The following is a 27,924-nucleotide window of genomic DNA, read 5'->3' as shown; positions in this document are numbered from 1 at the left end:
ATGATATGACTGTCTTTGAAGAGATGTGGTGTTACTTGTTATCAAAACACTCTCTCCAGATTGAACAAAAAGAAGTTGCTAGTTCTTGACTACAATTTTTGAGAAAGATAGCAGAAAAACCATCGGGTCCTGGTGCTGCCTTTTTGGATATTGTTCCAATCTCCTCAACAAAGTTGAGATAATAAACTCAACAAAATGTCTTGGAGTTACAATCAATGACGAATTAAAATTGGATGTTCATGCTCAAAAAATTACTAAAAGTTTTGGTGTTAAAGTCAAGCAGCTATACCAAATGAGAGGGATGCCAAAGTCTACCCTTTCAACCATCTATTTTCAAGGAATATTACCATCCGTCCTGTATGCTATTTTGATTTGGGGAAATTGTTCCGATGCCTTACTATCAAGCATTGAAAAAGTTCATACCCGCTTCATTCAGCGGATAAAGAAATCAGTCCCAGATATCTATGTTCTGTCACAGGCCAAATGGAAGGAAATTATTTATTATTATAAGAAGAGCATTGCGTGTAAAGTGTACAAAATATACAACGGTCTCAGCTCACCACTTTTATCGGAACTTATCAGCAAATCAAATACACGTGGAAATAGAAAACCTTCAAAAATTGACCAGGCAAAATTCACCTTTGTTGATTATAAACGATCATTTATGTACAGAGCAGCTATTGTTTGGAATAACATTCCCAGCTCAATACGGGAAATAAAAACTTACAAAGCTTTTACAAAAGCCTTGAATAAATCTGATTGTTTGGATAAAATTAATTTTAATATGACGGGCCGTGCACTATTATATAAAGATTATGTTTATTACTAAAATTACATTTACTGAATATATATCTTCTTTTTTTTCTTCACAAATTTTTAGCTTATTATTACCTAGAGTTTATTTATGTACTTTTATATATGTACCGGGTGACCCACGAAAAAGTTCAGACGTTTCCCGACGTCTTGAGGCCGAATAAATGTCCCAAAGTGCTTGGAGTTTTGATATTTAAAAAGTAGATATCGTAACTTAAAATTTGAGCCATCACTTTTTAAATTTAACCAACTTGTTCTCTACTTATGAGCTTTTAAAGTCAAAATTCACTTTTCGAAAAGTGTAAAAAAACACGTAAAAAAGAGGTATTAAATTCATGCAATCGAATTAGAAAATCACTTACAAATGGACTTATTTAACGAGTTTTATGACATTAATAATAGGGCCTATTAATAATTAATAAAAACACCTTTGAAAGTAATTTTTGTTTAAAACAAGACTAGTTTTTATAAAAATTGGCGTTTTCATAGAGAAAGAAAAACTGTATATCAAAAACGTCTAAAAATACCAAATTTGATATGGTCATCCATATTGTTAAATATTTTCATTAGACAAATTCAAAGTTCCAAATACCAGTTTGATTCACAAAGTTGTATAACAGTACAAAAAACGATCCAGAAAAATTCTGCTTCGAATAGGAGAAGACCACGAGAAAAGGGAACGGGATAAAGAATAAAAAGAAGAGATATCGTAACTTAAAATTTGAGCCATCACTTTTTAAAATATAACCAACTTGTTCTCTACTTATGAGCTTTTAAAGTCAAAATTCACTTTTCGAAAAGTGTAAAAAAACACGTAAAAAAGAGGTATTAAATTCATGCAATCGAATTAGAAAATCACTTACAAATAGACTTATTTAACGAGTTTTATGACATTAATAATTAATAAAAACACCTTTGAAAGTAATTTTTGTTTAAAACAAGACTAGTTTTTATAAAAATTGGCGCTTTCATAGAGAAAGAAAAACTGTATATCAAAAACGTCTAAAAATACCAAATTTGATATGGTCATCCATATTGTTAAATATTTTCATTAGACAAATTCAAAGTTCCAGTTTGATTCACAAAGTTGTATAACAGTACAAAAAACGATCCAGAAAAATTCTGCTTCGAATAGGAGAAGACCACGAGAAAAGGGAACGGGATAAAGAATAAAAAGAAGACCATATTATGTAAGATTCAAATCGTTCTTTTTAATAATTTTCCTAACTTAATTGGAAAATAGATGATTAACTTTTATATTTGAACAATATATATTTGAATAAAGATGAAGATTTTTAAATTTGTTTGCTAAAATAAGGAATTTCAAATATAAATATTGGGTCCTGAAATTACACGTGCGATCGTAGCAAGTTTTCGAAAATCTGGCCCGAACATGGTCCGAAACTGCGGGCCATTTTTAAAAAGTATTTATCAAGAGGCCCGAACATGTTAGGGCCATGCCGTGGGGCCATCAAATTTAAAAATCTTCATCTTTATTCAAATATATATTCAGTCAGGCACATCCTGGCAAATGAACGGGGTGAGCATTTGCATGGGGTATTCGTCACCCATTGTAAATGAGATAGGACGTCTCAGGCTAAAAGCGTGAAAATGAATAAAAAATGAACTTCAAACTGAAAAAGGGAAAAAAGGAAGAAAACTGGGAACTTTTTTTTTCGTTAAAATAAAAGTTTCTTCAATCTTCGACAAAATTGACCCATGGAAAAAAAATTTCATCTATGCAGTTCTTTGAAATGAAGCAAAATATTTCCAACCTGGTTCAATTAAACTGGATATTTGGCGCTATTACGTCACTTTCGTTTTCGACCCCGTTCATTTGCCAATGGTCGCAAGTGAAAAATACCCGTTCATTTGCCAGGATGTGCCTGACTGATATTGTTCAAATATAAAAGTTAATCATCTATTTTCCAATTAAGTTAGGAAAATTATTAAAAAGAATGATTTGAATCTTACATAATATGGTCTTCTTTTATTCTTTATCCCGTTCCCTTTTCTCGTGGTCTTCTCCTATTCGAAGCAGAATTTTTCTGGATCGTTTTTTGTACTGTTAATACATGTTACAGTGTAGCTCTAAAGCTCTAAAACAGCATCTAATAACATGAAAACCAGAATATGATTCTTCAATGGGAATCAAAACTATAAAGTGCACTTACAAACATCAATTTGTCAGATCTAACAAAATTTATAACGGCACTGTCATCATTGACAATAAAACAAACAATATTCTGTCAAGAGCCTTGTAAACATTCCAACAACTTCCATCGAAATGATCTATCACAGCTCAGTCTACCATTTTAGCGCGGTCCGAGGATTGAGCCGAGAACTCTCGCAGAGCGCCCAAGCTCCCGCGTGGCGCGCACTGCGGGATGAAAAACTTCAATCTGTCAATCATTTTCTCAAGCGAAAAGTACGCGAAGCGATTCTAGCTTTACGATAGTGCCGCGGATCATCAATGGATAGTATTCAATTATCATTATCCCTTTATTTTCATTCCTAGAACTTTTGCAAAAAAAAGGAAAAATAGAAGATTTGTTTTTTTTACTGCTCTATTCACATACAGTGTAGCTGGAACCTCGATATTCCAGGATTAGAAAAAGCTATACCTGTTATCTTTTTTCTTTAAAGAATCAACAAGCCATCAACATCAATAAATTACACACATTTACTCAGAGAAACTTTTAAAATTATCTGCCATTATGACTTTCTTGAAGCCGTTCTGAAATGAACCAATCGGGTTATGAATCGGAATTCCTATGGGAGCTCTTTTCCGAAATTTGTAAAATAGCTAAGTCGGCAAAAAAACTTTTCCCGGGGGTTTGAGGGAAAAACAGAACTGCTGTCATTTGTTTTTTATTTAACCAGATATTTAAATTTGGGCTCAAAAATATTTAAATAAATAAGTTAATAGTATTCAATATACTATTTGTATCTATCAGAAAATAAAACACTTACAGAACGACATCGTTTATCATTTGGAATACCCCCGTATTTGGACCATTCTATGGTGGGCGGAAACTAAGTAGCACCCTCAGTGCAAGATTGCCGCCTCATCTTTATTCGCCCGCGCGAGAATGCGAGCTAATCATTTTTTTCTCGCGCGCTCAAGGGGAAAAGGAAAGTGATCGATATTCTTTGAAGAAAAAACGTCAGAAACAAACCCAAAGACCAAAAGATGTATTTTGTTGTTGACAATCGATCCTGTGAAGATGAAAAAATTTCTGCTTTGCATTTTTTTCGGAACGCTGAAAAACTCTAATTTCGATCATCCTTTAAGATAAAGAGGTTGCGAGATTTGGGTTAGCGAGGCAAAAATCGCTAAAAAGCTGGTAAAATCGTAATCCTCAAAAATCGATGTTCCAGCCTCACTGACATACTGAATTTGAAAGATCTTCTATGTGGCGTTTTTTTGCAAACTTCAAAAAACTGATTTTTGTCCCGCCTTTGTGGGATTTTGGCCCAAGTGCTTGAGTGCAGCATAGGGTACAAAGTCCAAATATGCGTTTCCCGTAATTTTTGTATGAAGAGTTAGGTCTACACTGTGTTATATACAACTTTGTGAATCAAACTGGTATTTGGAACTTTGAATTTGTCTAATGAAAATATTTAACAATGGATGATGATAAACCATATCAATTGTAAATACATGGCCCAAACATGGTCCGAACAAAATATTCGGGCCGATTCAATAATACTTTTTTTGTGGCCTGAGCATGGTCCGAACAGGCCTGGCCATTCCAGAAAATTTTTGTATACCCCCCATAGGACGACGTGCATTATTTTAAATTTTTTCTAGCCTCAGAAATAATTTTTCTTTTCCAGTGGTGGTCGGAAATTCCGATGAAAATCTACTAGAGTCAGTTCGCCAGTGCACGAACGGCCCCAGTGGACGAACGAGCGTCTTTGAATTTGAAAAAAACAACCAAAAACAAACTTCTATAGAACTTCCTTTGTGCAGCAGAATCCTCAAACTATTCCTTGCAATCTCTCCAAAAATTAAAATAAACGGAGCACTAGAACAAAACTAAACCGATTTTGAACGAGGCCAAGTAAAAAAATCACAAAATTCGGGATTTTTGTAAATATGGCTGATCGCGAGAGAAAATGTTTTTTATAAGAAAATTTGCGCAAGAAGAGTTCTGAGAATGACTTTCCTCTTTTAAAAACCTTTTATCTTCCATCACACAAAATTTCATTGAAACATGTTAGCTCATTAATTCAAAATCAATAGAAACATATCACCAGTAGTTGATATAAAAAAGGTTCCAGTCTGCGAACGATCCGAACACCATATTCAAAATGAAGACATTGCAACGTCAAAACATTCGAAAGCGCTGGCGATCTCAATTTAAAAAGAAGACACTACATTGCCGCGCTTTTCGATGAGCAAAACTTGAAAAGAAAATCAAAGAAATGGACGACAAGAAAATATTTACAAAAATTTTGTTACAGGTTAGTAAAACACTAAAGTTCTTATAAAAAAAACGCTTTTTTAGTGAAAAAGCGCGTGGTTTTGAAAAGTTCAAATACCCCTGTATCATCTCGGAAGAGAGTTAAAGTGTTACCTGCGAGCAGAGCTCTAATTTTTTCTTTCAAAAGATCGTTCGCGAACTGGTTCCTCGTTCGCGGACTGGGTTCGAATAGCGCTCGCTTTAACGACTTATTATTCCAAGAAGAAGCTTTCAAATAAAGTGAAAACAAACTGAAAGAAGGACTTCAAGCTTGTTTACGAGATGGTCAAAAAGGATTTATGTAAAAACCAAAAGTAAGTGAGAAAAGTGAAAAATAAGTTTGCCGTTCGTGCACTGGGCACCCCCCTATGTACTTTTGCAATATGCATCGGAAATTCCACTCTATTTTGCCTTTTTTAATTCAATTGCCTTCGAAATTCATACATTTTCTTCTCTCGCCTTAGAAATTTTGAATTTTGGTGAAAACTTTTGCCCTCAGAAATCCGGTGTCGTCCGCTCCCCTGTTACAGACAATCTGGAATGGCCCAGTCTCAATCTCAACCAAAAAAAAGAAGGGATCACTCTAGAAAGTCTAAGTAAACAAAACTTTAATAATTCTCAAACTACTTTTTGAAAAGTGAATTCAAACTTCAAAGGCTTATGACTTGGTAATTACATGACCAAATTCAAAAATTATACCTTGAAAATTAAGTTAGACATTACGACATTCGCCAGCTTTCGCGTTTTGTTAGTATCTTTTGCTTGTTCGAGAAATCTCAAACATCGCATTCGTAGCTGTGGTCACCATTTTGGATAAATTAAAATCGTAACTAGATGACGTAATCAAACTCCTAAAGCGCGGTCAAAGCACTGACCTTTATATAACCCTGGACAAAGCTTCTCAATCCCAGCCAAGCAAAATCTTCGATCGGAGTTTTTTGAAAATTGGTACCCTAATGGCGGCACTACTCGATAGCGGTGTAAATGCATCGAGAGCGCTAGGTCTACTTTTCCTCAAATTCTTTTGATGATGTAGCGGCGTTTAGACGTTAATTTTTAACATTACAATGGCTTCTCCTTGGGTACCAATTCTAAAAAAACTCCAATCAAAGATGGCAGATATTGTTTGGTCCAGGGTTATATAAAGGTCAGTGGGTCAAAGGCATACCTTTATCGGTTGTCTGTAAACAAACCCAATATCTACGGCTAATTTCAAAATTCATTGCCGTAGAGGGTCTGTTGTCATTGTCTTTTCTGGTTTGAGATTTTTCAAACCAACCGCTACGATGGAGTGCTGTTGGAGTTTGGCGAGAAATCGGAGGCGATAAGACAAAATGGCCGTCAGAGTTGTCAGAAAGTATAGAAGTTTGTCGAAAAAAAGTGTTTTCATAACAAAACTGACTTCTTTATTTTTTAATAATTGGAATAAAAGAGAGCTCTAAATGAAGACATTCTATTGCAAAATAACTCTTTTTGCACAAATCGAATGTTTTTTGTTTACATTTTGTATCTTTGAGTTCACGAACATGAGAGAGAAGTTGTTTGATTGGAATCTTGTTTTTAAAGTGGTTTTAACTTCAGTTCTTTGCAAAAGAATATACTCAGAGTATCTCTGCATGTTTTTATGTTCAATTCAGTAATTACTTTTACGGCATTCGATCTATGTAGAGTGGCTATAGTTTGTTTTGTTGGCATAACTTTTGTAATTAAAATGTTTGTATTTTTCTTTGGCGGACTACATGGATAAATAGGGTAATTGGAAAATAATTTTCTGTTAGACAATTTTGAATATGTCTTCGTTACTTTTCAGCTTTTAGTTTGGCTCAAAAACATTAAAAAAGCAGCCAAAACATGCTTAGAAAGTGACCCTCAATGGACCCCATCCCTTTGTTTACAATTGTCGTACTTTGGCGGCCATTTTATTTCGAAATTGTACTTCATCGCAGAGGTCTCCGTACGGAAAAACTTTTATCAAACAGACAATGCGCACAGAGTGAACTACCTTATTGGAACTAATTTTCGCGGGAACTAATTTTCGCGGTGGAAAAAAAATATCCGAAAAATTGCATTTCGCGGGTTTTAATTTTCGCGGTTTTTTCCATTCTGGAATTTTCGCGGGTTTTAATTTTCGCGGTTTTGTCCTTTTTTGGACAAATTTCTTTCATTTTCCTAGGGATTTTTCAAATTTTTCGATAAAATTGGAAAAAATTGTATTTCGCGGGAATTAATTTTCGCGGTTTTCAACTCTCAAAATTTTTCGCGGGATCAAATTTTCGCGATTTTGACGAAAAACCGCGAAAAACGCTAAAATTAAAACCCGCGAAAATTAGTTCCAATAAGGTACGCTACGATAATCGTGAGATACACTCTGGTACAGAGTACTTTATCGGGGAAAACTTCGTCGGGGAAAAGTGACGAAATTTTGGCCAAGTGACGAATATTTTTCCCCGACGAAAATTTTCCCCGACGAAGTTTTCCCCGCCCGATAAGGCGCTAATCTGGCACCCGGGCCGGATGTAGAAATTTTCTTCCGACACGCTAAAGCTCTGAAGGTCGGGAAAATTTTAAACATCTCTGGAAGGTTTACTTACATTACGGGATTTTGCGAGACCGCGTCAATAATTTTGCAGCAGGAGGTCTGGTAACCCAGCCGTTTTCGGGGATTGGCGGGTCCAACTGAAATATTTGCCCCCGCAGGAGCGTGGCGACGAGGAGGCATTCATAGTTTCACGCTTAGATATTGGACTGGAATCTCGAAATTTTGTTGCGCGTTTGTTTGTTTTGTCGCCCAAGCATCCCCGTAGTTAGTCTCTTCCGTAAATGTACGGTAGTATACATATTTTCATATTACGTTATATGCTATTACCATTATTACATATTACAATTTTAGTTTTGATTTAGCTTTGAAAAGCTGAAGCGAGTGTTATAAATGCAAATAATAACAGTGTATGATATAACACGAATTACGATATTACTTGTGCAAATCAAAACAAACAAAATGGCAGACTGGTTATGATGATGATGAGCTGATTCATTGACTGGAAAAAGTGTTTTGTATGTCAAATTTTGTTTCTTGTCTTTGAAACTGAATACTAACTACTGTAATTTAGTCAGAAGTTCACTTCAGCAATGATTTCAATTCTTTTTCCGGAATCTTTAAAGAAATTTGCTCAAGTTTTCAAATGTACATTTGATATTTTTGTTCAAACTCTAATTTATCTTTGTCTTTTATTTTGTTAATAACTACCTTTATTGTTTATAGAGCTTCTCGAGCTTTAAATACCATCATATGGTCGTAACTCGAGAAAGTCCTTCTTAACTTGTAGTAAAACAAAATACCGGCAAAGTACAAAAAAGTTGAATATGCATATGTACCAAAAGTGGTTGAATGAATGTTGAATGTCAATCAATGTAAACAAACTTTTTCTTTTGGTCTTCAAAATAGATTTACCTCACTTAGAGTTTTTTCACTGTTTTTTCAGTGTGGTAAATCTATTTCAAAAACCTGCAAAAAGTTTGTTTACATTCGTTTAACTTTACATGCGCACATTCAACTTTTTCATGCAGTTGTGATAGCCTAAATAACTTACGCTCCAGTGGTTTGGTGAAATAGCTTCAATTCTGGCTTTCCAAGTTAGGATGGATCTTCCCGAAGGTATTTAACGGTGGTTAGACTAGGTACACAGGCAGTCACACAGAAACACCATAAAGTGAAAGTATATATAGCTATAAACTCAAAAAGTCTAGCTTCCTGAAGGCACGTCTCCTCATTGTCTGCGCTGCGATCATCCTAATGGCTTCAATCCTTTCAGCTTGGAGAAAAGATTGCATCATGAAAAAGTACTATGCACTTGAAAAAAAATTTAGGCGCATTTCAACTTTTCTCGACTGTACGTCTGAATGGACCACAATGGCTTTCACTTATTTTTCTTTTGACCAATAAAATAGAAGATTTTGTTTGAGAAGTGCAATCACAGCGTACGCAAGTGGAGGCCGGGTCTTAACTAGGATTGGTTTCTATTTCACCCTATTTAAGATGGCGCAGACCTTTTGATAACCTTGACTATTGTTTATTAGGCAAAGTTGCAATTGAGAATTGTTGAAATATAGCAGTCAATGAAAAAAACAAGCTATTTCTGATTGGTTACCTTGTTGATTTATTCACCACTATATAAAGCTTTTCCAGCTTTTCCTTAAATTTTATTAAATTATCAAGCTGCGAATTCTTCAAGTATAATGGAATTAATATAATTTTTTTTCAAGCAAATGCCTCAATCAATCAATCAATCAATCAATCAATCAATCAATCAATCAATCAATAATTAAATCAATCAATTATTCCTGATTATTTTTTAATGTTTTTAATGCATTAAAGCTTTGTAAGTGCTTGACATGATCTTTATGTGGGGGCATTTAGTGAAAGCTATGACTAGTTTTAGGTTTACGTTTACGGGCAAGGGCTGTTGAACCCGACTGAGGATGCGGCACATCATTCCTCTCCGATGGGAAATTGGCCCGCTCCCTTTAGAGCTTTAGCGTGGGAGGCCGCCAATCCGCCATCGGAATATCAGATAACTGCGAAAGTAAAGGTATTTCGGAATTGCGGAGATCGACCCTTTTTTCGGAATTTCGGAAATCGGGCAATAAATTCCTTCGGTATTTCGGGATGATGAAATTGTTTCGGTATCAAAAATCCGTAAATTTTTGCTTCAGGCAGAATTTCGGTATTATATTTATGAAGTTTTTATCCCCCTTTTTCGGAATTTATACATGAAAAATCAAATTTAATGAAAATTTAGTCGAAATGAGGAAAAATACTCCAAATAAATAATAATCGTTATCGGAATTGCAAGTATTTTTTTACGCAATCTCGGAAATTTTTAGCAAAATTATTCGGTATTTCGGAAATCGCAAACCCCGTACGCCCCCCTCCCCATCAACATAAAGTAGTTACTTATAGAAGGGAGAATATCGAAGAACAAATCCCAAAGAAAGCTATCAATAGACGCAAAGATCATCATCCACGGGGTGCGTTAAAAGAAGTAAGAAAGAATGAAGCCGTAAACTATACGCCGTATTTTGACGAAGGATTAAATTTAGCGGTTACTTTGTTTTCGAGTAGTGTATATTTTTTTTAAACTAGCAGAAAATTTTACTTTTGATTTTGGAATTTGTATAATATAAACACCACGCACGGGGATAGGCTGCTGGCATCCACTAACGGATTCGTGCTCCTTATAGAGGATGCTTAATAAGCTATATTTCCTTTGTCCAGAGATTTGCCGCCTTTAGCCGATATACGGCTAAAGACATTTTTAGCTGGCGAGTGTCTACAAATATAACATTACGTAATGTTCAAATTTTCTGTGAGGCACCAAATCATAGATTGGAAAATATATTTGGATTTCGAAAAAAAAGTAGGCGAAAGGAAGTTTGCTTGTTTTTCTTTCTCCTTTCTTGTTTAATGTGGAGATTTTGTAAAAGATGAGAAATTAGATTTATTGAATTTAAGTGCCCTGATGTATCTTCTGTGTGCACCAACAAAATTTTGCTTCGTAAAACTAAATTTTGATGCTTGAATTTGGACTTGTACGAGTGTATAACTTTTTACCACACTGCATCAGTTGATCACTTTGGCTCCAGATAATTGTTTTGTTAGTTCTACAGATATACGTTGCAGATTATTTCAAGGTATTCTAGTTATGTATATACAGTACATTTTGGGGGTCATATTGAATATTTCTGACATTAGTTCTTTATGATTCTACAAAAGGGAGTGTTGTTGTTCCTCCAACAAGGGTCTTTAAATGTTAAAACAAACAAAGAACTTTTCTTCAGCTTTGGCATTTCACTTTTTAATACTGTGTGGCCTTTGTATCTTTTCAGGTACTTAGCTTCAATTCTTTGAAGAGATTAGAGTGTTTCTTGTTGTTTTCTTTCACTTTTGTGTTTATATTTGTAATTTTCGAGCTTCGACCGAAGAGCTGATGGAAAAGTTTTGATAAATTTACAGACCAGATATCTTATAAAAGCAAAAGTCAAAATTAAATCTACAGACTGTACATAATACGCGCATCGGATTGTTTTTTATCTTTTTTCTGTTTTGTTTTTCTGGTCTGGAATTCGAATTTCGAATGTAAACATTCCATTGAAAACGTTCGAAACGATCGTTTTCGCGTACCCATCAATGTCAATCAAATTATTAACTCGCCAAGATTTCCTTTGCGAACCGGAAAGCGGTTGGTAGATCATTAAGCAGACCTATACTACCAGGGGTTTTGTAGAGGTCTGCGATTCAGACTAGCACGGGGAGGATTTAACGATTTGTCAAATCCTGGGTAGGAAATTCGCTTTAACTTGTACTTCAGCTCTATGCAATGGGCGGCTCCGTCCGTCTAAGACTGAGATAATCTGTCCAGTTTGGTTTATCACAATAGCCATATCTCTTTAGTTAGAGCATACAGAGCGTGATGGTATGCGCAGAATGAATGGATGGTCTGCTATGAGATTTCGCAATATACTACCCGCCGGTGAATGACCACACAAGTTTTTTTTACTTTAATTTTTATATTTTGATAAGCCGTCCGTACACGCATCTGAAGCATTTTTCTGAAGCCTTTTTGGTTTTCTCTCTAGTTGTTTTTGCCGTATATCTTTTCCGGGGGTTCGGTTATGTTCTATTTTTTCCCAACAACACAGTTCCCAACTATTCTTGTGCTTAATTAAGTGTACAAGAATAACTTGGAAAAGAATAAAGGAGAATTGAAATTGATAGCATCTAATCAATTATAGCGCATGAAGGGGAGACGAATCGAGGAATTCATTTAATTTTTGATCGTGTCATGTGTAAGTAGCGAGTTCACTTTCGTTTACACCACCCGCTACCTTCTCTTGCGGCTTTATTATACGAAAATAAGTATCTGAAAGTGCACATCTTTCATATTTCTTTAATTTACTGTACTTTCTTTTCAGTTCTCTATCAATAGTGCAGGATATGAGGCTGACGAAGAGAATAGTTTTACAAGTTTTGAAAACAAAAATGTTGTTAACAAAAATTACTGCAGTAATCGAAAAGGCTAAAATCTTAACATCTTGGACCCTGCCAACTTCACAATCTTTCACTGTATGATCACACTGTATAAATCATTGGTAAAACCAATACACGTTTTTTTTATAAGAGCGTCAAAAATTTTCAAAGCCTTCGGATGTTCTTAGTTTTTTCATGAACATATAAACGACTGGACATCTATCTTTAATGGTCTCTTTGAAGCGAGCTTCGTTGCCGCCTGTATTTCAAAATTGGTATGAAAAATCCGACAATATTCCGTCATAATTTTATTTCTTTGAATTATTTAGGTAAAAAGATTGATAGAGCTTGAACACTACTCCTAATGTACAAAAAAATTATTTTCGAATTTTTTTACAAGTTTGCAATATATTTTATCAACATTTTAAACTCTGAAATGCAGAATTTCAACTGCGTGTAAACTTTTGAATCTTTTTTGTCACTCCAATAATTTTTTTTATGACTCGAAAGAAATAGCTTGCCAAAGTTGAAAGCCTGTGTAATAATAATATCAAAATTAGCATGTGACACTCTCTAAAATTATTAGACACTTTGACAAGTCAAAATTTAGAAATATTAGTCGGAGTTTTGACAAGTTGACGATGATTTTGCCTCTGTTATCTTTGTTATGATATAGATAAAAGACTTGAGAAGAGTAGAACGACAGAGACTTTTGTCGAAGTTTTGACGTTGTTAGCAAGGTATTCCCAAGTGGTATATCATCAAAATCTATTGTTTCATTTTATGCTTTTAACGAGGCGGCAACGAAGCTAGCAGACTTTTCTACAAAAATACAAAGGAGATGGATGTCCAGTCGTTTATATGTTCATGGTTTTTATTTTGGATTTGAAGCCTAAAAACGTTTTTAAAATGTTCTTATTTTCAGCATTTTTTGGTCCAGCGCGCAGCAGAATGGACCTTTAAAAAGCAACTGATCGAAAAGATTTTGTCTTTGTCGGGGCTTGTGCGCGCAATAAATTAACAAGTCCAGGCTAAACCAACCGCCGATCTAGAATTTTTGACCCGCCTACCCGCGCGATGTTTGACCTATGTTTTGGATTGAATTGGTAGTAGATTCAAATTTCCCGGTTAGATTATTTGTTTCAGGTAGGGTCATGTAGGGTTAGGGATGGGAGTTAACCCCTGATTAGGGTTTTAGCCCCCGGGTAGAGTTTGGAGTAAATACCATCGCAGTTGTGACTCGATGGCCGAGTGGTTAAGGCGCGTTTGAAAAATCTCAAATGAGAAAAGACAATGACAACAGACCCTCTACGGCAATGAATTTTGAAATTAGCGGTAGATACTGGGTACACATACCCAGACAAATTCGTTCCCAAAGTTAGCATGGATCGCTAAAAGTTCAATCGGACTTCTTGAATATTTCTTAGGTTGAAACTGCAATAAATACAAAGTTACTCTATTTATACATGTAAAATTTATATTCTGTAATAATAATATTCAAATTTTTTCTAAAAATAAAAAAATGTATTTTTTCGTTTTTATGAACTCTTGTTTTTTCTTCGTGAAAATAAATATAAAATTTTCGTAAATCACTTGATGCCAGAATTATTTCAGGTCCTTGTCCAGCTGATTGCAGGTTCATCAAAATCCAAAATAAATGCTGACTTTTTAAATCTTTTTCAATTCCGAAATGCCCAACAAATTAAGTTCTGAATCAATGAGAAATTTTGGCGAGAAGTAAAATTAAAAATTTGGAGATTTGATGTTTCACAGAAAAAAAGTGCTAGCAAGGGGTATTTCGGGTCCCATTATCTTCCTAAGGACTTTTCCATTTGCCTTTACTTTGACAACCTCTTAACCGGTTGAACTACCATGGTTGTAAAAAGAAGTATAGCTTAAGAGATAAAAGCAATTTTTTCATCAAATTAACCGCTAAAAATCACGAATTTTTCAACCAAAAATACATTCAAATATAGCACTTTTGATTCTCTAAAACAAACAGAAAAAGTTTCGAAATTATATCAAAAGTTACAGGCATTCTTGTTTCAACTGTCAATTATATCTGGAAACACATTAGGCAAAACTAGCAAAATTCTCAAAATTTATTTCTCGCCAAAATTAGTTTCCTTGGTTAAGGTATCTATTGAAAGTTCTACTTAGCCGGAATAAACGACACGCATCGCGTGATTCCAGTAAACGGTTTACTTTTTGCCAGGATCACTGTGAAGAAAGTCCACTGTTTCAAAATGCATTGTATGTGAAAACATGATACTGTGATAACCACGAATGACAACTGAATCTGAAAACCATTACACTAAATGAAACTCCAAACTGGTCTTTACTCCAATCAATGGACAAGCAAGTTAAACTGCTACTGTTGAAAAAGACTCCAAGGGTAACGAGCAACGAAGACAAATAACGACAGTGTCTGCGAATTAAGTATCGTCACAAACGACAAGGAAGCATGTTGTCCACGAAAAACGAATAACGTCGTGTACGAAAAACGAATAATATCGTGTACGAGGAACGAATAACGTCGTGTACGAGAAACGAGAAGGAGGTCGTGTACAAAATGCGAGCACCACTAACGGCGAGGGACGTGAAACGGATTTCGGACTTTGGAAAGCAACAACGAACGATAGACCTGAAAACAAAAACATAAGATAAGGAAATTTCAGACTTTGTTTTCACCAAATAATATTGTTATCAAGCACACCTGATTCGAAATCGAACCATTCACACTTTTTTCATAAGAACCAGTTAATTTTGCTGAGGCTAGGCTGTTCTTATTTTTTTTGTTATTTTGAGCCTCAAATTGTTCTTATACTATTTTTATTTATTATTGGATGTAATTGAGAAATTATTATAAATTATAAATGTTATACCCAATTTTACTACTTTGTCCCCTAAATTACTTGAAATTGAGTAGATTCGGGCTCGCCATTTTTCTTAAAATGTTCTTATCTTTTGGGAATTTTGAGCCTCGTTGTTGTTATAAAATTGTTCTTATAAAAAAGTGTACTTCGAAATGTTCACTAATATCAAATCAACGGAAGAACATTGCCAAATCATACATAGTTAGAGTATCTACATTTTGATTTAAAAATCCAACCACGTGATTTATCATAGATTTATTAAGAACTGAATAAGATTGAAACAAACTCATCATAAAAATTTTAGTACATTGGTACTCTTAGGTTCCAAATAAACGGGGGGGTTCGAATAAACGGGGGGGTTGGAAAATTTTCTAGATTTTAATAAACGGGGGGGACCTAATTGCCGGGGGGGTTGGAAATTGTACTTCTGAAACCCAAAAATACGGTAAAAATAGCTTAAAATCAGGCTATTTAGAGCAAAATAAGGGGCCTTCTCTTTGAGATCTGAAAATATTCTTAGAGATTAATAAACGGAGGTGTCCTAATAAGGTCCGGGGGGGTTGGAAAATTTTCGAAAAATTAACAAGCGGGGGGGCCCGTTTATTTGGAACCTAAGAGTACTAAAAAAGTACTTTTCAATAGTGGGGTTATGCAAAGAATTCTCCAAAATCATTTTAGTACAATCTGAGATTCTAATACCGACCCCCCCCCCCTTATGCACCAGGATTTAAAAGTTTTAAGGGTATACCACCACGTCACTAACCAGCCCGATGTCTGAGATTTTAGAGGAAGTGCCTTGAAAAAAGTAATCAAATTCTTTTACCTTTTCGAGTTGGTGGAGAGAAGTGATTTGTGGAAATTTTCGAAGGAAAGGAAATGTTTGTGTGATCAACCCATCAAAACATCGATCTGTAAAAAAAACCCAATGCATGGTTATCTAATAGAACAACCAGTCTGTTAAAAAAACACTACAATAGTTTCGTACATTGTACTAAATTGATCATTTTTCATGAAGTCGTAAATATTTTTTCATCTTATTGTTTTATACTTTTCTCTATTGTAATGACTGTATGTTTCTACTGTATGTTATAAAAGTCGGTTTCCACTTAGTCTGGAGACCATACTCTCAAATCAAAAATTATACTTCAAAATCCATCCCATAGCTAATCAGTGAGTACTATGTCAAAACTCTGATATTTTCTGCTCGAACTAAATGCTATACCTCAAAACCACACGGACATTGTAGCCGGGTCTCCCAGCTAGTTTCCACTGTATGCTATTATTAAAAGCATGTTTGTCACACACCATCACGAAAATTTTTTGTTTATCATCTCGTAGTGGAAAAACGTCTAAAAAAAATTTTATCACGCGTTATCATGTGTTCTTGGATTGAAATTCATTTTAAAAAGAATTCTGTGAGATAACGCATGACAAAATCAAATGACACCGCCACTCACCTGGCAAAATCTAAGTCACATTTTTTTATTATTTGAACTTTTCTTTGTTTAAAATTTGAACGAAAGGAAATAACAGGTGTAGTTTCAGAAAACAAAATTTTATCTTATCTAATATTCCGATGGTGTATTGGCGGCCGCCCACGCTAAAGCTCTGAAGGAGCGGGCCAATATAGCATCGGAGACCTATAGTAGTCATCGTTTGATGTACCACATCACAGTCGTGTCTAGCTGTCCTTACACTTTTTGCTTGACTATCGGTTGCACCCGACTGAATTTAGCATGAAAATCTCTCCTGCCTGAGAAACCTTACAGAAAAAGAGAAAAATGGTAACCCAAAGGTTCCAGATGTTAAAATTTTCCCGACCTTCAGAGCTTTAGCGTGTCGGAAGAAAATTTCTACATCGAGTACCAGATAAAATTTTATCTCAAGTTTTTTGTCACACATTATCACGCGTTATCTCATCGTGGAAATCGACCTTTACTTTCCAAGAAAAATTTGATGAAAGAAAATGCTATTTCCTAGAAAGAGTCCTCTCTTATGAATTACTTATTTATTCGGTCATCCATTCATTGACTGTTCATTCATTCTTTATTTCACTCCTTTCCGAATAAAAGTGTTTTTAATTTGAAATCAATTAAAGAATCAATATTGCAAATCCTTATTCTAACCCAGCTGGCACGCAACGTTGTTTCAACGTTTATCTAACGTTCAGAAAGTCATATAACGTTAGATGAACGTTGAAAGAGCGTTGTGTGCCAGCTGGGAAGAAACCAAGGAGAAACTTAATAGGAACAACTAAATTTTAGTTGTATGCTGTTCTTAATTTGCGTGCCTAAGAAATAGGATTTCTTACAATTGTATTGTTCTTATAAAAGATGTTATTCGTATAAAAGACAATTCAAAATAAAAAAATTTGCGTTTCATCAATCCTATCCGAAAAAAAAATATTCCTATCCTAAAAGATAATCATGAAAAAGTGGATATTTTTCTTACCAAGACGAACGAAACGATCGAAAGATTTCTTTGGTAACACCATCACAACCAGACATGAGTTGTTCATCAGGGCGTTGACCATCTTCATCTTTCAATTCAGGATTCGCTCCTTTGGCCAACAACCATCTGATGACGTCATGTTTGTTCCAACATGCTGCAAAATGCAATGGTGTTTTGTTCCATTTGTCTCTTCCATCGATCAACATTTTGATTGTTTGTTGATCAAACTTTTCCAAATGACGAACTGTTCCATAACGACCAACCCAATGAAGAACGTTCCAACCATTATTGCCCACGAGTGAAAAATCTTGAGGATATTTCATCAAGTGAACGAAAACGTCGAAACGATCTTTACAAACAGCCTCCATGAGAAGTGTGAAACCATAACCATCACGCAACGAGTTGACGATGTTCGGATTTTGTTGGAAAATTTCTTCGAATTTCGCGAATTTCTTTTCGTCCAAAATTTTGTAAACATCTGAAGAGAAAAGTGAAGAAATTCAAACTTTTCACGCGGTAAAAAAAAAATCAAAAAAAAATGAACCTCAATATCTCAAGAACTAAAAATACTTTGAAGCTGAAGTTTTGCAAACAGAACGAGAAAAATATTTCCGAATTGATGGCGAAAAAATTTTGAATTTTGAAGGAAAGCTTTTTGCTCAGCAAGAAATCATTTTTATCCGTGTCGGTAGAATATGTCCACTTAAAAAAATCGAACCTCGAGATCTCAGAAAGTAAAAATACTTTAAAGCTGAAATTTTGCAATCTGAACGAGAAAAACATTTTCGAATTGATGGCGAAAAAATTTTGAATTTTGTATGAAAACTTTTTTCTCAGTGAAAAATCATTTTACTTAAAACGGGAAAAATCTCCTCCGTGAAAAATAAAATTGAATTTCGATATCTTCTGAGTAAAGAATTGTTTTAAGTTAAAATTTTGGAATTAGAATTTCCATTTAGTTTGAAAAGAAAATACTTTATTTATTTGGGCTGAAGATATTTTTGATGAACAAAAAACTTATTAATATTTCTACGCTGAGAATTCAAAAAATCTCCAATCTCACTATTGTAAGTTAAATTTCGGATAAAACAATTAAGATCTTTTCAGATTCATGGTACACGCTTTTTTTTATAAGAATACACTTTATAAGAATGTCCATGATGAAAATGGCCAAAAAATTAAGAATAATGCTAAGAATATCTTAAAGCCAAGACGGCCATTTTTAATGAACATTTTCATTATAAATTGTCAATTACCCCCAAGTAAGGCTCACTCCTTTCACAAAAATGCCATTTTATGGTTGAGACGTATGTTCTAATAAATGTTAAATCTAGTCTGAATTGGGATCTTAACCTAAGAATGCTGTAATAATATTTTTCTGATGATTTTCCCAAAAAAGTTAAGGTTATCCATGATGAAATAGATTTACACCATTCTTATTAAAAAAAAAGCGTGTATAAAATTTAACGAAAAGACCAAAAACTTTTTTCTGGGACGATTATACGACTTCTTTTTCTTAGCAGCGGTAAAAATTTCTCTGAAAAATAAAAATTATTTAAAAAATATTTCGACAAATGAAGTTCAAGAAATCTATGAAAATTTGGTCAGAGAAGAAAATATTTTGGCTTTTTTTAACGAATTTTTCATTCACCGCCCTTGAAAATCCATACATACCAGCTTAAAAATTAGCCCGGAGATAAGAAACCTCCTTTATGAGAGAGTCTTAAAGCAAAGCATGAGTTTGAATAATGAGAAAGAGAAGAAAATGAACAAAAGTTCAGAATACCATTCTTTCATTCTCTCGCAGTAAGTATTTTTCGCAACCAAAAGACAACCGACCAACTTCCATCTCATAAAAAAACTGAATGAAAAGCTGAATGAAAAGCGCGCCAAACTTCTTTTTATATTATTATCAGAAGAGAAAAAAATTGATTACTCTCTCGAGAATGAAATTGACAACTCAATGCAAATAATGTCAATTTCAACTTCAAATGAATATTTTCTGACGACCCCTCCCGGTGGTGTTTCATTACCCACCAAGATGACTATGAAAATAGTAAAGATTTCACCGGATTTGATTTTGAGGTCCCATCAAAATCTCACTTTGAAATAGGTAATGTTGAGAATGGGTATAAAAATTGAGGAAGGCATTTCTTAACTTGGCTGTTCCCTGCAGAAGAGGCTAAATTGACATAACATAATTTAATGACCACGGTGGAAAATTCCGAATGAATTAGACCCGGTTCATTCATTAACCCCAGGCTTAAAATTATTAATATCCGCAATGGCAAAATTGACCGTTTCACAAATACAGTGTTAAAATTCAACTTACCATCAAATGTCAGCGTTTTACCCTGAAACACTATGTTGTACATTTTCTGTCCGTCCCATTTGGCTCTAAATTAAACAATGAAGTTTTCAAAAATAAGCGGAAGTATTTTCGTTTACTGTTTCATTTTGTGGCACAAAGAAAGAATTTCTTTCGGGAAAATTTCTGAAATTTACATTCGAACAATATCGGCAATTTTGGGTATTATTCAGCATTATTTTATGAAAATAAGTCATCTTAGTGAACTGATGGGGCCCCCCAGCGGTTTGCGTGAATGCGTGAATGGGCTTTTTTGGTTGCGTGAATGCGTGAAAATCGAAAAAAAATTGCGTGAATGCGTGAATTGAAAAAACTTGCGTGAACGTGAAAATCCATATTTCTATTGCGTGAATGCGTGAATCTGCCCTATTTTTTGCGTGAACGCGTGAATTTTTCCTTTTCACAGTTTGTAGAAAACCCCAAGGTGCGCACCTATCCCAAATTCAAGGGATGCCAGGTGAAGGTGCACAAAAAAATCAACAACTTTCAAATTCTCTATTTTATAAAACGATTCATGATTTAGATGCGCTTTCTACCAATCTAGACACCTTAAATTTCAAGAATTTTTCGCTCGAGCCAAACATGTATTGGCCCTCGAATCTTAAATAACTCTAATTTGCCCCCTTGAAAGTGTTTGTTTAAGATAAAACAGGCGGATAAAACTATGGTTATGCATGATGAGTGATCCAGGGCCAGCCACGGCCAGGGCCAGCAAGGGCCAGAGCCACTTGGGGCAGGAGGCAGCCATGACTTCGTTTTTGCAAATAAAAAGAATCTTATTTCAAAGAAATTTTTACCCATGATGTAGACTTTCGATAACCTGATTTCTTGGCAAAATTAGTCTGAAATGGAGTTGCATTCAAGCACATCAGAGGGTTAAAATAAAAATTTTCTCCTGTCGGCGCAAAACATGGTTGCGCCTCCTTAGTCACTATGTTTTCGGCCCCTCCATGTTAGGAAATTAATTGGCGAGCCCTGATTAAAACCTTTCTTTTTAATTTTTTTTGATCGCTTCGCTCGCAACAATGTCATCTTTTATTCATTTTACAAGATTTCAAGTTAACCTTGCCTCTAACGATTTAGACTATTCTTTTTCAATGGTGTTAAAGAGAGCATTTTAGCAACGCAGTGAAGAAATGCAAAATTCTCTCTGCGTAAACATGGTGCGCCCTTACCTTGAGCTAAGCCATCATTGTTTCATACTCGAGTTGTTTGACTATTGGATAATTTCAGCTTTTGTACAAAATTCCCTGCGGCGCTATCTTTTCACTTACTATCGATACGTAATGCAGAAGCTTCACCTTTTCACGATCGGACGTCGATCGTTAGAAGAATAAATATTTTGCGTGTGCATGTGATTAAGTTGAAAAATTACGTCGCTTTCTATTTGGGGCTCTTTATGACGCTACCAAACCGGGTGTTTTATAGTCAGGTCTAAGGAAAAAATCACTACTGAGTTATTTTTTCAAGTACTGAACGATCCGGTTCATATATCTCGAGTACAGCTTGTCATACTTTTTATGCAAAGGACGTTTACTCCATAATGGCAGAAATTAGTAAATTACGAACTTAGCGCGAATGTGCAAGATCTATTTTTGACATTTCCCCGATTTTTTCGAAATTTCCCCGATTTCCCAAAAAATTGGGTTTGCGTGAATTTCGAGAAAAACTCGCGTGAATGCGTGAATTGCGAAAAAATTTTGCGTGAATGCGTGAAATTTGGGTCCGCTGGGGGGGCCTCACTGATTGACGTACAAGATAGGAGTAGGCTGCACACATCCCCTCTGATAAGTTTTGATATAGGATAATAATAAAAACTAACGAAACACGTTATACGAATGTAAATGAGCAGTTTTACTGCTCAACTTTGTAACAGTAATTGGAAAACGCAAATTTAATTTTATATTTTTCATTCAATCGTTCTATGTTGTGGCATTTCTCCAGTACTCAAGATTGATAACCACTACACTACTGCCCCTCATAATCATAAACTATATGTCTACCCCCTAACCTGAGGAGGGAGGGATATGAGAATTTTTGTAAGGGGGTCTTTTGGTTCCCAATTTCCTAAAAGAGGGCTGGCATTTAAGAGGAGGGGTGCTTCCTTCAAATATAGTTAAAATCTGAAATTTCAAATCAATGAAAAAATATCTCCTGAATTTCGTAAGGGGAGAGAATTTCGTCTTCCTGCCAATAAGGGGGCTCTTAAATGAACAATGATGGTCTCCAAAGCTTTAAAAGAGCTAAATACTCACGAAACCGGTCGAAAGGGATTTGTTGCTTGTTGTTGTTGCTTGTCCTCTTTCTTTTCGTAAATTCGAATTGGAGGTCTGGGGAGAGTTTTCGGTTCAACTGTCTGTTTCACCGTTGGTGAGCTAGTAAATGAAAAAGTAGGGCTGACATAATAAAAGATATACTTGCAATGAATTAATTGTCACTAACACAATCCAGTTCAATTGGATCAATAAAATCTTATTCTGATCTTATGGGTCAAAATAATATGTATAATAGTCTTTACACCCTATTTTCGGAAGCCTCAAACTTTCTTGAAATTCGACAAAAAAACTATCCCAGCCTATCCCCAGATTATTTAACTGTCACTAACACCATGCAAGATTACTTTCTTTCTTTGGTCATTGACCATATGCGGTCTTTCGTGACCTGGAGCACTAGGAAGGTGCCCTGTTTTAGGCTAGCCGCAATAAATGAAATTAAAAGAGTTGAAAAAAGGTATTACATTTCATGGGCTTAAGAGCACTTTGAACAATTTTGTATTTTTTCTAGGATTTTAGTATGCTAGTGTGCGATATAAAAGTACTCAGATAATAAAATTTTGATTTGCTATACTTGGTCACCACTTAGTAAGAAGGGAGACTTTCCGAGCTGTAGGAAAAGTTTTAAAAAACAAGATAAAACTAATCAAAAGCCAACACACAGCTTTGAATAAATACCTTGAACTGGTTGCCATGGGTAATTTAGTTCTTTCGAGTTGCGTTGTTAAATCTGTAATGTGTTCACTCTGCAAGCTGACTGTCGTGTTAAGTTCTGTTACAATTCTGTCATAATGAGTTTTAACAAGTTCGATATGACGTCTTGCTGAATTGGCAAGGTGACGTTCCATGTGTGGTTTGTATACCTGGAGTACGAAATAAAAAAATAAAACAACGAAGTAAACAAATTCAGAATGTCACAGCGGCCAATTCTTCAAGAACTGGAAGTTCGGTTAATATTCGGGAGCCGAGCACTAAAGTGATCTTAGGTGCGTAAAAACGCTTTATCCCCCATTCTCGATTCTCTCAATACCGCCGGACCTTCGTAGGACCCTCTCTCCCACGGTTTATTGATTTTTAGGAGTATTTTTAGAGTTCCTCATTGTTCTCTAAAAAGCCGTCGTATTAGTCTACAATTACCTTAATTTCAAGTTTATAGACAAATTCAAACCCATTGGCAATAAAGACCCCGTTCATCGAATTTTAAAGACTTTTCCAAATCTCCCATTTATTGCAACCCAGACAGAAAACTAGAGAACTCACCTTTTCATTGCAACCATATTGCCAATAATCGCATTGCACCTTGCACTCTTCATCTTCGTGTTTCTAAGGTGAAAAAAGAAGATTGATTGAGAAAGGATGGTAAAAACACCTCTTATGATAAAGCCCTGGACAAAAACGTCCTACCCACAGAGAGAATGATATTTAAATCCCCCTTGGAAATTGATTTCTGATCCATCCTTGCTTACAGACTATGTGGAATCCTATCCTAATGTTATTGAATTTGATAAACTCTTTAGCTTAATTCAAATTTTTTCAATTGTTTCATCCACATTTGCTAGAGGATTTATAAGGCCACTAAATCAGGGGTATTTCTCTTGAAAAAATAAAGTTGAAAAAACAAAAGTTATACCTTTTTGTTGATGAAGCTGTACTGGGCACCACATGTTGTGCAATTAACCAAACGATGTGTACACGTCAACTTGTGTCCCTCCTTTTCATGACGGGCGACTTTTTGATTACACAGACGACATCTGACGTTTCTGAATGCACACTCTTTGCGGTGCTATGTACAAATTACATATGTCTAACTCCTTTATCATTAGTTATTATTCTACTGGTGGCTCTGGAAAAACTTTGGTGAATAAATGACTTCAATTGTTCGGACGTTTAGAAATCACATTATTTTAACTCAAAACTTAAGGTATTACTTTTTCATTAAATCAGCTTTCTCGTTTTCTCTATAGTTTATTTTGAGCTTTTAAAGTCAAAAAATTGAGTATTAAGAAAGTGGAAAATTGTGATTTTTTACGTGATATGGCTATTATTATCCCAGCAATCTGATAAACACTCCCGACGGAGTAACGTATTACACGAACAAGTATTGACAATGCTGGCTATTGTGATGATGACGGTATTTATTGAGAAAGATTTTTAACACATTTTTAAACATACCATAGCGAACTCGAATTTTTGTCATTAACAATCACATACTTTATGTAGATAGAATTTTCTTTAAATCGCAACCAATTAGGAAATATGAAGTCCAAACCTGATCTTTGTAATCTGCAATGGAGCCTTGCCAGATGCAGCCTTGTTCGTGTTGCTTGCAGAGTGCCTTTCTTTGATGCTTGATGGTTCGATCGATGTATAAACTGCTATTTTTCTTTAACAAAATAAAATTTACGTTTTTTGTTTGCAGATACTTTACAAGGGTTAGCATTATTATGCTGCGAGGACAAATTCCGATTTCATTCAACGCACTCACCGATGCACCAAAAGTGACCATGGCAATCATCCAGGATCCCGAATGAATCACGGTTAAGAAACGGAGAAAAGATTCATTGAAAGAGTGTGATCTCTCACATAACACACAGTTTCTTTGAAATTTTGCCATTCCAAAAGTTAATTTAAAGAAAAAACAACGAAGTTTTATTTTAAAATTGAGCATAACACACAGATTTTTATATAATTAGGAATCGATTAAAGTAACGTTTATAAAGAAGGAAACTCATTTCACTGACTTTTTTATTCTAGAGGGATTCATATCATTTAAAACTATTTTACTCTTCCTTTACCGTCTTCGTTCCAAAGGCGACGTCAAAAAATAATTTTCAAGTCGTCTTGAGATTTGATAAGTCCATTAAATACCCTATTAAAATTTACTATTCTCATGAGAAAATTGATATGAAAAGAATAGAATGCATGGAATCTAGCTGTAATCAAGATATTCCTAAGTCATTTATTTTTGTTTCATCCGTGCCGTATTTTTTTCTAAGTAGCCACCCTAGATGGTATGGTCCGTTATAGTAAAGTCACTGAGGCATGCATAATAAATTTCTCATTTACCGACCTCAAAGGTTTGATTTTAGAGAAAGCTAAACTGTGGTGCTCACGGCACCGTGGCACGAAAGGCTTAACAGCTTTAAGAAAATACTTAGCAATATTTACCTTGGCTCTGTCGTACGTTTTCTGGCATTCACAGCAGGCTCTGAAAAGTAGATGAAGTATGAAAAGATTTAGTCTAAATCGCAAGCCTCTATAGATATACTTTCTCTATAAGAAACTCTCTTTTAAATTTACTTTTTATAATCTATTAAGATAACTAGCCATAACTTTCATTAAGGTGCCACCGCAGCAAAACGAACACATAGAGTTGAATTTGCGTTCAAAAGGAATGATCTTAGCCCTACAGTAATTTTTGTTAAGAGTGACCTCTCATCGGAGACAAAATTCTTTCAATGTTAACAAATGTGTCAAGGGAGTGATTTACAGTCTACTTAGAGTGACATCCGTGCCTTGTCTTACACGTTTTTTATAAGAACAATTTCATAAGAATACGAGGCTGAAATTTGGCCAAAACCTAAGAACAAATTAAGAAGAATCTGAACCTCAGATTTCAGAAATTACTGAGAAGTACATGTTTCCATTTGAATTAATATTGACATTTAAGGCTGAAAAACTCATATAAGTTTAAGAGCAGCCCAGCCAGAATCATATGACTTACTGGTTTTTCCTATAAAAAGCGTATATATCTGAAGATACTGCTCTTCATATGTTATTTTACTAATGTACACGTTTAGCAACATAACTGTTCGAATACTTTGAGTAGAGCAATATTTTTAACCTATGAAGAGCGCTTAATAACTACTTGTGGTATAAAAAGGGAATTTCCCAGAAAAGGGAATTTCCTTAGATTCGTTTAACTCTCCAGGGATAAGAAAAAGACAAACTGACATTTCAAAATGAGTAATCAGATCAAAATAACTCCGGAAAAGTCTTTTTGATGATGATAAAACAATAGAGAGACCGTAAGATAAGAATGCTACCGTTAAGCGGAACTAAAATACTGAAAAACGCGCACAAAATTATGAGATGTTTGACCAACTTCCTTATGCGTGAAGCTATGAATGCCATCCTCAGAAGCTTTAGGCTTCCTCCGGTGGCAATAAAGCGGTGAACCTTACAATCTACAAACCTGTCGAAGACCCGTCGTAACACCGCCCCCAGAGAGACGAACTTGAAATCGCAATCTCATTGAAAAGGTTTACTAAAATCATCTCCACTGAAAAATAGGACTTTAATTCTCTCAAAAGATTCGCAAAAAGTTTATGCATGGAAAATGATTTTTCCCAAACTTCGCGAAAGAAAATTTCCTGACTTATTGACCGGGCAAATCTTTGTAATCCTAAGTTGAAATAGCTATAAAGTATTGACTTACACTTTACGTTTTTCCCATTCTTCAATGCAAAATTTGCACCCAGCATGACCACATGGCAGCTCCGTAAATCCTCTGATCACATAGTGGCAAATGATACATTGAAAATCATTTTCAACAAGTTCAAAATGATATCCAATGTTTTCGTCTTCTTCGCTAGATGATGAGGAGTAACCGTTCATGTTGTTGTTGTCATGATCACGAGAAGCTGCCATTATTGGTTTGGTTTTTCTTTAAACAGTAAAACTTGAAGGAATCTGAAGGAACAAAAAAGTGATTGATGAGTTTCAAATTTCTAGCGGCACTTTTGCACAAAATCTTCCTATATTCTTGAGTTTAGTGGAAACTGTTCTTTCTTTTACTTTTTGTTGTTTTGGTCAGTTAGACTGGTCAATGTAAAGGTGCCGACCAGCAAGACACGTTCATACCCAAAACCCATTTTGGCCAATGTCTTACCCTGGGACTTCCTAATCTAGGTGTTATTTATGAGCTCACAGAATTATGTAATGTGATGTAATGTGAGAGGACGTTGCAGGGATGCTTATCTTAGACAACAAAAGATTTAAAAAATTCAGTCTTGATGATCCGCTAGAGCCAACTCATAATTCTAAACTTTTTATAAGAAAGAGTAATATTTTAACGAGGCTTAGCTGTTCTTTGGTTTTCTTATAAACCTATTTTAGCTAAGAATATTAGTTTATTCTACCCAAGAATCTTAGTCTATTCTGTCAAAAGATTTTATAAGACCAATGCATCATAAGTCAAATCTAAATAAAATTTGAATGATGAAACTTATAATGGATGTCACTTTATTGGGGTGGTTAATGTTAAGGAGTGTAGAGCTGTATTGTGTAATGTAGTAGGAAATGTTAGAGCTGAAGGACTTTTAATGATAATAGATTCAAATGCATTAATCTAAACTCAATTTAAAACCAGAATACATTGTAGAGAATAAAAACAATAAAAAAAATGCAAAAGTCAAAAGTCTTTTACCAAGATAATCTGATTAAAATTCCATTTCAAAAAAAGTCATACTAGTGAGACAAATAGAGGGTTTTTAAAAAAACTAACTTTTCAGTAAAGGATCTAAAAGGGTATTTTGATGACGTTCATTACAAAACTTTATTTGCATGTTTTGTGAGAAAATTCAATTTTTTGGGACATGAATAATTTTGAAGTTAAAGTAAAAGAATTCTGGACGATGAAATTTTC

The 27,924-nt window shown here is 34.8% G+C and overlaps 1 protein-coding gene across 2 annotated transcripts in view; it reads right to left on the bottom strand.

Annotated features, from left to right (window-relative positions):
• Positions 1–14,393: 14,393 nt before the first annotated feature.
• Positions 14,394–27,924, bottom strand: part of LOC136801429 (TNF receptor-associated factor 6-like) — a 41,261-nt gene continuing 27,730 nt past the window's right edge. The window contains exons 7-12 of one of the 2 annotated variants that reach the window (XM_067058066.1): positions 22,956–23,140; positions 22,260–22,379; positions 19,969–20,033; positions 17,637–18,114; positions 16,009–16,094; positions 14,394–14,953 (exon numbers count right to left, since the gene is read on the bottom strand). In XM_067058066.1, coding sequence (XP_066914167.1) covers position 16,094; positions 17,637–18,114; positions 19,969–20,033; positions 22,260–22,379; positions 22,956–23,140 — 849 coding nt within the window. In that variant the 3' untranslated portion in view covers positions 14,394–14,953; positions 16,009–16,093. The remainder of the gene's footprint in view (positions 14,954–16,008; positions 16,095–17,636; positions 18,115–19,968; positions 20,034–22,259; positions 22,380–22,955; positions 23,141–27,924) is intronic. The other variant, XM_067058065.1, reaches the window with a different exon arrangement.

The sequence above is a fragment of the Clytia hemisphaerica genome, unplaced genomic scaffold (assembly GCF_902728285.1).
Source record: "Clytia hemisphaerica strain Z4C2 unplaced genomic scaffold, Clytia hemisphaerica genome assembly, whole genome shotgun sequence".
In the NCBI taxonomy this organism is placed as follows: Eukaryota; Metazoa; Cnidaria; class Hydrozoa; order Leptothecata; family Clytiidae; genus Clytia; species Clytia hemisphaerica.
Note: the sequence above shows the minus strand (reverse complement) of the source record. Positions and strands in the feature narration are given on the sequence as shown.